This window comes from Chaetodon trifascialis, chromosome 7 (genome assembly GCF_039877785.1).
Source record: "Chaetodon trifascialis isolate fChaTrf1 chromosome 7, fChaTrf1.hap1, whole genome shotgun sequence".
In the NCBI taxonomy this organism is placed as follows: Eukaryota; Metazoa; Chordata; class Actinopteri; order Chaetodontiformes; family Chaetodontidae; genus Chaetodon; species Chaetodon trifascialis.
This window is the reverse complement of record NC_092062.1, coordinates 29,267,580-29,278,679: the sequence shown is the minus strand read 5'-3', so window position 1 is coordinate 29,278,679 and position 11,100 is coordinate 29,267,580. Positions and strand designations below refer to the sequence as shown.

The 11,100-nt window shown below is 47.0% G+C and overlaps 1 protein-coding gene across 1 annotated transcript; it reads right to left on the bottom strand.

Moving 5' to 3' along the window:
* Nucleotides 1-318: 318 nt before the first annotated feature.
* nes (nestin) lies at nucleotides 319-8,894 on the bottom strand. The gene is made up of 4 exons (XM_070967267.1): nucleotides 7,938-8,894; nucleotides 6,817-6,941; nucleotides 4,384-4,457; nucleotides 319-3,791 (listed from the first exon to the last, which is right to left on the bottom strand). The coding sequence occupies exons 1-4, from the start codon at nucleotides 8,766-8,768 to the stop codon at nucleotides 955-957; spliced, it is 3,867 nt and encodes a 1,288-aa protein (XP_070823368.1). The 5' UTR covers nucleotides 8,769-8,894; the 3' UTR covers nucleotides 319-954.
* Between the last annotated feature and the right edge of the window lie 2,206 nt (nucleotides 8,895-11,100).

Below are 11,100 nucleotides of genomic sequence, written 5' to 3'. Positions count from 1 at the left end.
AGCAATAATGAGGCATTAAACGTCACTTTTAAGACTGTAAGACGTGATGGTTTCAGGCTCTCAGTGAGCTGCCAATGTTTTTATTTACCAATGCTAACAGGATGCTAACACCAGTTCACCAGAAATGGAAACTCAATCAATATCAAATCAAACTATGACATCAGTTCAGCTGCAAGTGGGCTGTTCCACTCAGACACTGATGGTCTGTAATGTTCTGCTAAACATTTGTTCACAGCGGTAATGTCTTCAGTAACGTCAATGTGTGAGCTTCAGCGTGCAAATGAACAAGACACACGTTCAGACAAAGAGACTCGGGATGCATCATGAATCTACTGTTTATTCAGGTTGTAAGTGTACCGCAGCAAAAACTGAATGGATGAAAATGAAAAGTCTGTTTAATACAGGCCAACCAAATACAGACACGACAGTTTGCTAATGCAAATCGGCTTGCGCCACCTTTAACCTTTGACAACCAACCTTTCGTTCTACACGTGCGTCAAACATGCAAAGATGAATCGTTGTGCAGTGAAATGAGAACTCACCTGCACAAACACGGTCTGATACGCTGAGGAAGAGCAGCTCTACAAACAGTCAGACCCCTCTGGTCTCATTGATTTCCGTCAGTCAGTAAAATCTGATTAGGCAACGATCAATAAAGGCTTCGACTTTCAAATGACATTCTTTGTTCTGTGTTCATGCCGGGCCCTCATGCGGAAATTCACAGCCCCGTTCGTTATCATGCACACTGAAAGAAGAGGTCCAGAGAATAGAGGAAAAGTGGTTAGTCAGAAAAGTCAGATTTAAGGAAACGAGGCGGGTGTTGGCACATTGGTGGTTAGCGTCACTGAGGTGCGCACCAAGGCACGACTTTGGCTTTCATAGTGAATGTTTACACAGAAAATGTCATTTCCTCTAACACTGATTAAAACTAACACTGCTTTAACTCACTACTGTTTATACTGGTTCCTCCCCAGATGACCAGGATTCGCCCTCAACCTCAGACTCTTCAGAATGGACCGACTCCCCCTCAACAACATTCCTACACAACACCTGCTTCACCTCCACATGCATCTGCTCCTGCTCCTTCTTAGTGCCCAGGCCTTTCGATGAGTCATTGTCCAGCCTGGAGTTCCAGTTAACCACATTCGGGTTTTCCAAATCCCCCCAAACAAGGTTGTCAGCAAACCCTAGATTCTGATTGGTTTGCTCAGCTGCTTCATTGCAGGCATCATCTGGTTGGTATGTGGCACCGGTCTCCAAGGAGGACACCCAGAAGTCGTTCTTTACACCGGAGCTGAAGAAACCGTGGAGGCTGTTGTCTTTGTCGTTTGTGTTCAGCAGTTGTGTTGAGTCTTTCACCACAAAGATATCTTCTTCATCAGGGGACGTCTGGAGGGGCTCCTCTGCATGTGTCGTAACTCCCTCAGGAGAGCCTCCATCATCATCATCGTGGAGGTAACTTTCAGCTGGTTCAGGCACATTATCACATTCTTCATAATCCTCCTTCTTACCTCTGTCTTCCTCAAGGACTTCCCATTCGGACGTTTCATGAACTTCCCGACAGTCTGCGACGTCCTTAATAAGATGTTCTTGAGGTTCCGCAGGTGCAACCTCTTTGACCCCAGCCGGGACCGCCACATCCTGCAGGATTTCCTGATCTGCTGTCACCTGTAACACAGACTTTGCTTCCTCTGATTCGCTGGTTTCTTCCACATCCTTCTTGCTGATGAAGTCACGAAAGCCGGAGTGATCTTCTGTTGCATCAGCACGTGTCTCCGTGGACACGCTGCGTTCATCCTCTTCCTCTCTTTTCTCTGGAGCTTCCTGATCTTTATGCTGAACCTCCTCATCAGCCGGAGTGTCTGTTTGAGGCACGACCGCTGACGAATCACTTGCATATAGCTTTTCATGAGGTTGATCTATGACTGCAGAGGAAGACGTAAGCTGGTGGTCTACTCTCACACAGAGAGACGTGTCTTCCGGTTTTGTTTCTTCAGCCTCTTCTTGTTCGGTCATTTCCTCGACAGACCTGCTCTGCACATGTAGCATCTCCTCACCCTCACCGACCTGCCGGTGTGCAAAGTGGGCGCTGTATCTGTCTGTGGATAAGCTTTCTAGTTCCTCTTCCACAAGTCTGTCCGTCTCTAACTCCTCATTGTAGTCCACATTCGCGGGTTCTTCAGCTTCTTCATCCGAATGTCCCTCGCTGACTTTCTGGATCATTGCTTCTGCATTTTCTTGCTCACTTACAGTCAAACCGTGGCCGACAGCCCTGTCCTCAATGTGAGCATATCCCAGATCATATTCCTCATCCAGTGCTTCCCCTTCGCCTTCTTCACACAGATCTTCCATAGTTCCGAATCTCTTCGTCTTGCCGTCACTCCACGTTCCAGCTCCCGTCTCTCCGACCTTCTTCTCCTGCTCACCTTCGCTCGACTCGCTCTCATCCATGTGCGACGCCTGAGTATTGGCGTCAGTCTCATCGCTTTTATATCGAATCAGAGGACGAGTGTCAGCTAGAGTGTTGTCCTGAGCGTAGCTGTCGCTCTCCAGCTCGGTCCTCCACGACACTGAGACATTTTGAGAATCCTCCTCTTCGTCGTCTTCTTCATTGACAGGAAGCGGTGCGTGCTGTTGGTCAAACACAGCTTGCTGTCCTACATCATCCACCTGTTTGTCCATCACTGAAGAGGCCACGTTGTCGTCTCGCTGTCCTCCAACATCCTGACTAATTTCTCCCTTTTCATGCTCTCTGGTTGATATGTCTTCCTCTGGTTCTGCGTGCACTCGTTTTTCTTCATCCTTTTTTATGCCGTCTTCTGTCTTCAGGTCAGCCTTCCTTTCTATGACACTGTCCCAAGTATCCATCTCTTCTCCATCAGGGTACAACTTGTCCTCACTGTCCGTCTCATTTGTTGCCGCTACAGAAGAGCTCATTTCTTGTTTTGTCTCAGCTGCATCCTCCTTTAGGATGTTTTCATCTCGACTGAAGTCCATCACGTCTGTACTAAAAATACTTTCTTCGGGCTCGTACTCGGACGCTGGACTGCTCGTTCTGGATCCAAAGTTTGCTTCCAGTACGGCCTCAGTCCCAGAATCTGAGGTTTCCTCCTGCACGTCCTCTACTTCTTTCCCTTTGCACTCTGTCTCTGCCCATGCATCAGTTGGAGCGGGTGGCTCTTGTACTTCTTCTCTTTCAGCAGGTATTTTGAAAGGCACGTCCTGATCGGATTCATCTGAGAAACCGCAGGGCTCCTCTGTCGTTCTGCCATGCCTTGGTGTCAGGTTGGATGTGGTAAACTCATCACTGAAGGGCGGCTCGCTGCTGAGGCCAGACTCAACCTGATAGCTGACTAGTGACTCGGTTACTGCCGCTTCCTCAGGAGGAGCTTCAGCAGCAGCATTGCTCCCGTCGTCTTCACCTCCTCTGTCCTCTGATGCTGTTTCAGCGGGAGCCTCCAGCTCATTAGGAGGCGATAGAGGCTCAGCATAGGTGACTTTCTCATGAACCTCCTGTGGTCTAAAATGTTCAACGGCTCCATCCTGCAGTATTTTTGGATAAGGGGTGTCCCATGCTGCTGACTTTGTTGTGTCTTCATATGCAGGTTTCACGGAAACCTTTGGAGTTTCAGAGATGGCTACGGGTTTTCTGCTCCAGCTTGGTGTTGTGGTTTTTGATGTTGGCCCTCTTCCTGTTCCGCCTCGGACAGATGAGAGGTAAGTGGTGTTGTGGCTGGTAGACAGCTGGGTCTGGTAATTCTTTTTAACCCCTCGAGGACTGAAAACTGCTTCTGTGGAGGACAAGAGCAGAGCTCATGAATACACAATGAACCAAGCTGAGGTAGTAATGAGTTGCACCAAACCAACAATTATCTATGCAACAGTTCTGCCATATACGCTGGAGGTATTTGATATCTCTACACAGCGTTAACTAGTATTTCAATCATCCTTTGGAGCCTTAACATGTCAGAGATACTGTGGAGAACCTGCCTCCCCAAAGCATTATCGAAACGTATGTTCTCAATGGAGGTTGGACACTAATGGGCAGATATTGATCGTCATTTCCTTTCACTGCCGTCTAAGTTACCGGAAAGCAAAGCCATGTGGCTCAATAACCTTTGGGGACTGTCTTTGGTGGCTTGCATTACAGGACCCAAAGTGCCTACCTCAGCTCCCTGAGCCCACACCCTGCCCGGTCGAGCTAATGCAATTACAATTTGAAACATGTCCCCGACTCAGAGGGGCTTTTAGTTAGACCAAGTCACACTATGCCCTCGCAAAGGGAGTAAGGAAGGAGAGCGGAGATGAAGGAGAACGTATCGAGGTTGGAAACAGCAGCGAAGTCACCGATGCTGAGGTATTAACATTGTTCACTTTAGTTACCTGTGATGGAAAAGTGTCTTGGCTGATTTATCATACAGACGTCTCCCCTGAGGCTTTCACTGTCCAGCAGCGCTCTGTAGAAGCAGACAACAAGAGAAGCAGGTTACCTCCTGCAACAACACGAGAACGCTGTGATGTTCACGATCGGCATGAACCAGAAACGCTGACGTGACGCTGCTCACAGAGCGGAGGGTGGGAAGAGGAGAGCAGCAGGAACAGACTGTGGCCTGTTGTTATGGTAATGAAGGAAAGGCCTCGGCATTGAGGAGCCATCTGCAGCACACAAACCACGGCCGTCAATTCCTCACACACACGCACACACACACACACACACCGACAGCAGATATTATGAGCAGCCCATGCAGCACTAATACCACTGTCTCCACTCTTATAATTAGCTGCATGTCGAGCGGTTTGACACAATTTTGAGTCTGCATTTCGTCACAGACTCTGTTTGATTAAAATATCAGCATCCATGTGCAGCGAATGACTTTGAAGTTTGTCCTCTGCTTCTTCTCCCCCCCCCCGGCTCCCCTCTGTCATTCTAGACTCCCACAGCTCATAAACTGGCAGCTTCTCACTGAGGAGTGAGGGTCAATATTGTGAGGAGGGGGGAGAAGGAGAAAGGAGACACCACTATGGTGCTACATAATGGATAAGTTCTTCTGTCCAGGACCCTCAGAGGCTGCTGTTTCAATGAGATGACCTTTAGTCCGGACGGCTGCACTTGCTGTGGACGGCTCTTCATGTTTCAGCGTCTCTGCAATGGAGGGCCGTCTGTCCACACTGTCACTGAGCAGCAGCGTTAGCGATGGTCGCTCAGCGGCACACTGGCGGGCTTTCATCCAGCTTCTCATATTATATGCGACACTTGTGATGTGATATTCTGTAATCAATAAGTTTTTGATGGGGATAACCACATCTGATCCTGAGGGACAGACTCTTCATGCAACTCGTATTTGAAGGAAAATATCCAGTTTACTATCACATAAAACAGAAAGAAGCTGCAAATCCCCCATCTGAGAAGGTGGAACAGCCATTTTTTTTGGCGTTTTAATTAAAGATGACTCATGATTAACTGATTATCAGCACAGGAGCAGAGATGGTGGCTGCATCTTGGAAAGGTCTGAGTACATGATGCAGATTTGTTATCCAAATATGAGCAACAGATTGGATGGATTTCCATGAGAGCGTGACCATAATATGAGTTATTTTCTTCACAGTTGTTTTAAAGACAAAGGTGCTGATTTAGGAAAACGCACGACTGAGTCAGTCGGCTCCCACGATGCCGCGGGAGAGGCGGCGTTTTAACAAACACCAGAAATACTCGACTTTCATCATGTTGAGATCAGCGTTAAACGCAGCGTTCCTCCTACACCTGTGACATCAAACAGGTGAATCCTCCTTTAGGATGGTTAGTGTTAATGTGGCTCTGCGTCACAGCGTGAAGCTGAAGTTTCTCTCTTTTTCTGAAGTCAACAAAAGGCTGACTCTAAAACAAATCCCTGTCAGCACTCCATCTGCTGTTTCATTTTAAATGACAATGATCAAAACAATACTCGTATTTTAATGCATGTTTTCACCCTTTGATCGCAATATGTTTAATGGAAATGCTTGAAGAACAGGATGTTAGCAGACAGTCGAGGTCTGAACGAATCAAACGGAGAATCTGCACGTCTGTTTCTCTTCACAGCGTTCAGAGGAAAATGCTTTTGACTGTGGATGGATGGACCACGTCTGAACGCCTGTGAGACTCCAGTCTGGCCCGATTTAAAAAGCAGATGCAGCGTTCAAAATGCTGTGAAAGGTGAGCATGTGAAGCATCTTCCAAATTTAAGCAAATCAAGTTTTTGGTCACACTCATCTGCTAATAACAACCCAGACAATCAATAATGAATCTCAGTATTTCATCACCACATCTGTGACACCACCATCATGATCTTTTCTGCTCTGTCACTCAACATTTCTTTGAATATTTCTTTCTTGCCGGTCAAACGTTTGCCTCTTTACGACAGTTTGAAATGACACCGCTGTGCTAATGGTGCTGTTTTTATCTCAGCTGGGCATAAAACTGAAGCTTTTCATGATGCAGAGAATAAATCCAACATATGACTCGTTCATCCTTTCTTTAAATCGTTAAGGGTACAGTATATTTTCCTCCAGTTAGGTGTGATGTGTCTTTTATAGCAGCACCTTTGTCCAGAATAGCTCAACACACAAACCGAAAACCACAAAATGTTGTTTTTATGTTTCTGATTGAGTAAATATGAAGCATCTTGATGTAATCTGTTAAATTAGTGAGCTTCAGAGGGGTTGACAGGTGCATTTTATAACTGTGTTTCCAGGATGACCAGCCTTTATGCTCAACCCCACCCTCTTCTCACCCAGTGCATTTTGGGATATGACCCCTTTGTCCCTGACGGTGCAGCGTACCTGTACGTCGCTACCTCCAGGCCCAGAGACACCTTCGCCTGCTGCAGGCCTTGGTTCTCCAGGAGGACCCGATCGATCTGCCGGCCCACCTCCTCTTTCTCCACCTCCAGCCCCTCCAAGTGCTCCTGCCAAAACAGGAAGTGAAACAGGAAAAGGAAGTGGTTAAAAAAAAAAAAACACTGCGGCCACATCCTCACACACTGTATCGTCAGAGTTATTTTCATGCTGCTAAGAGAAAAAGGTCTTTATTTGAACTGATCTAAAGATTAGAGCTTAGAGTAACTCTGTTATAAGACAGCTGCACAAACACTTCAGATAACCTTGTTTCCAGTCGTCCAGGCCCACGCTGGGAGAAAGCAGCCTCACCCCTCAGACTTCACTGTGACCCAGAACTAATCCCAACAGACCCAGCCTCTAAGTATGTAGCCCCCCACCACCCCACCCCACCCCAGTCCCTTTCAGACCAAAAGGTTTTCATTCCATCAGAATATAAAATGAGCGCACTGAGGGAGGGAAGCCCCTGGGGGACAAACCTCCTAAAAGCCGTCAGTGGGGCAGCTGGAGTGTTGCTGAAGGCCTTGAATACTAAAGGACAGGAAGTTAGATATTTAAAGAAATGTGTCATCATAAACTTCAGTCGTGCAGGTCGAGACTGTCGTTTGTAACCTCTTCATCGTAGTTGGTGTGAAACTATGACAAACACATCAAACGAGTGAAAGACCACGTGAGCCGTGTTTCACACCGCAGAAGCTTTTATTTGTTTTTCATCTCGTCTCTAAGAGAACATCAAAAGAGCAATGACTCAAAAGGCTTTTCTTTTCTCTTTTCTCTAGTAGCATGAAATGAGTCATATCAATGACTGGATATGAAGTTCATTGTAAGGGTTGTTTAATTAATTAATGAGTTTTTCACTGCACCACTTTGGACTCTGATTGGTTGTTAGTGGCCTTTGTCATTTTTTTAAGTTAGTTAATCCAATTAACTAAAAAAAGGTTATCTTAATCAACAGTGAACGATGATTTGTCGCTGCCAAAGCTAAATTATGGCCCATGTTTGAGAAAGGGATGTTTACAGGTCCGGTGAAGAGGTGTGGCATGCAGGTGTGGATGCCGCGCTCTCACCTGGAGTTGCTGGATCTCCTGCCTGTATCTGTGCTCCTGCTGGGCTGCAGTCTTCTCCAGATGCAGCCTGACGTCCTGAGCTGAGGCGATCTCCTTCTGCAGGGCTCGGAGCTTCAGCTGGCTCTCACTCTTCTCCTGACCCGCTCGGGTTAAACGGCTCCTGGTCTGGTGCAGTGACTCCTCTAGTCGGGCTAACTGCCCCTGATAGGCCTCTGCTGCCTCCTGCCACGCTCTGCTGGCCCTCTGGGAGTACTCCTGTCCCAGCTGTAGGAGGTTTGGTGTCTGGTTGCCCCTTTGAGCCAGTGTGGGTGGCACTGTGGCTCTGGAATGAGCCATAGCGGCCTCTAAGTGGGACACGTCGTCCTGATGGGTTTGAATCAGGTGCTTCATCTCATGCTCCAGCTGACTGACCTTCTCTCTCAGCCAGATCTGCGCCTTCTGCTCCTCCTCCAGCTCCTTCCTGCTTTGCTCCAGCTTCATCTTGGCCTGCACATGGGCCTGAGCCTCCCTCTGCCTCTGCAGGTCCAGGGCTTGGAGCTGCTCGGCCAGCCTGCTGACCTCCATCTCTGTGTGGACCCCGTCCCTCCAGGCTGCGTCCACCTCAAGCCTCGCCTGAAGCAGCTCCTCCTCCAGGCCCTTCCTCCATGTCGAGGCTCTGTGATTGCTGCATCTCATCGCTTGGATCTCTTTTGCAAGAAGCTCATTTTCCTCTTCCAGGAGTTTGACCCGGCTCAGGTAGGCCTCCAGGCGTCGGTTCAGGTTCAGCATCTGGTGCTTCTCCTCACCCAGGTGGCCGTGGTGAAAGCTTTCATGCACACTGTGGAGCTCCATGTCAGAGGCCTCACTCAGAGGTACGCTGATTATGATCGGGCAGCAACTGTATGCTCGTGTCCAGGCCTGAGTCACTGAGTGTGGGGGTCTTCGTCTGAGTGAGGCTCCCGCGAGGCTCCGGCGGTGACTGCCAAGAGGCTTCCTTTCATACAAGAGTTAATGAAGGGGCCGGGCCCACGGACACGAGGGGAGGAGGGATGGAGAGGGAGGAGACTGGAGGCCGGAGAGGGAGGGGAGAGGAGACGAGGAAGGATGGAGAGGGAGAGAGGAAAGAATGGTGAAGAAGAGAAGAGATGAGGTGGGGGGGCGTAGGAGGGCTGGAGGAGAGGGGAGAAGGTCGAGAGAGGCGGTGATGTAATCTCCACAGTTAACTCTTTCACTGCTGAGGAAGAACGAGCTGGACTGAAGGATTTTACAGACAGAAATGAATGAATCATCAACAGGAAGCACATTGTAAATACAAGCACAAAAACATTGTTTTAACTCGTGTGCAGTTTTTTTCCTTTGACACACTGAGCCATCTTTCCTCGAGGCAGTTTACTGATCCGAAACCAGAGCTTTACCACAGTACTGCAAACAGAACTAATTCAAACTTTATTACACTGGATATGACACGCTGCAGGCCGGGGGGGCACCTGACAAACGGTGTCATGTGATCACATTTCTTCATCTTTTTTCCAGAAAGCTCAGTTGTTTTTTATTTCTCGGAAAGAACGTCACAGCAGCCAATATGCCAGAAGATAAGATAAGATAAGATAAGATAAGATAAGATAAGATAAGATAAGATAAGATAAGATAAGATAAGATGTAAAGTGTGAACTCTTTCTAACCATGACTTTATCAGCAGAGTAAAATGAAAGAAGGCCTTAGCTCTAATGTTACGTCTCAGTGTCAGTATGAGGGGGTCGCAGCCTGACCTCACCATCTCCATCTAGTGGACATCTCTCGTCACTGCAACAGCCACACGCTGCTACCTGCAGCTTACTCTGAAATATGATGAAGAAATGTGTGACAAATGTAATAAACACAATAGACCCGCCGTAAATCCATTAGAGGAAAAAGTGTCACGTTTTGCTTCACTAAGTGTGAAAGTCAAGTTAAGTCAAAGTGTTTATTGTCATATGCACAGCAAGAAACAAGTTTGCTAGTACAATGAAATTCTTACTTTGCCGTCTGCGAGAATGCCAAGATAAAAAGATATATAAAAAGCAATAATATCAAACAAAGAGCAATTTAAAGAATCAAACATGAATAAATAAACAAATCCGAGATAAATGAACAGAATTGCAACGGCTATGAAGAGAAATTGCAAATGATATATACATAATTGCATTGACTATACATGTAGTGCAAAGTTATTGTGTTATGTGCAAACCGGTAGGTGTAAACAGTAGCACGTGCAAATTGGTAAAAGTAACATTAAACAGTAAGTGTCCAAACTGGTAGCAGCAAGCACATATGTATGAAGGTGCAGGACCAGCAGGGGGCGATAATGAGTGAAGGGGGGGGGCAGGACTTTGACAGAGGAGATCAGGGTTTGATTAGTGTTGACTATTGTAAGGAAGTACTTACTTTACTTATTTCCTGAACTGAACCAAGTAGATTTGGTGCATGAACCAAAACAAACTGCAACCGTGACATCGAGTTTATCGTGCAAGCACGTTGGGATCTTCAGCTGCACCCACACTGAAGAATTTAGTAATTCAAGTATAAGAGCAAGCAAGGAAAACAAAATGTCACCAAATTCAGGAAACTGATTTTGCTTATTCTATGTCCTCTTTCAAAGCCGCCTCCCTCATCGAGTAACCTTAAATACAAATCTGTAACCAGAGTGCATGCAGGTTACTGCTTACAGACACAGTAAGAAAGCAAAGTAGCTCATTCTCTGAAATGAAACACTTTTGTTTGCAGATCTACTGAACATGAACCTCGAACAAAGCCGAAACATATTATTGGACTGCGTCTTAAATGGCGTTCATAAGAGCGGCCATGAGCACAAAACAAGCTCATACAGATGTGGCCTAAAAGTGTGAAGATGTGTCAGTGTATGTTCCACATGTGGACTGCTTACATCACCATTGTGCGTGGGTTCATGCATTTTTGTGTTTCCTGACACTCCACCCGAGCAAACATCCAAAATTAAACACCACCACACATTTCTGCACGTGCACTGTTTGTGATAACGCACTCTGCTCCGTCTGAGGACAGTCGTGGATGCAAATTGTCTGTTCGCTTCAAGGCGGTGACTTTGCAGAAAAAATCACCACTTCTCCTGTGAATATACTCAGAGGTTCAGTTATTGCGACGCTTCTCTCTAAGAGTCACCGAGACC

Coding starts and splice junctions, on each gene's coding strand:
- nes (XM_070967267.1), bottom strand. CDS start 8,768: ATGGAGCTCCACAGTGTGCATGAAAGCTTTCACCACGGCCACCTGGGT. Junction 6,942..7,937: donor AGGAGATCCAGCAACTCCAG/GTGAGAGCGCGG, acceptor CTGTTTTGGCAG/GAGCACTTGGAGGGGCTGGA. Junction 3,792..4,383: donor AAGACACTTTTCCATCACAG/GTAACTAAAGTG, acceptor TGTCCTCCACAG/AAGCAGTTTTCAGTCCTCGA.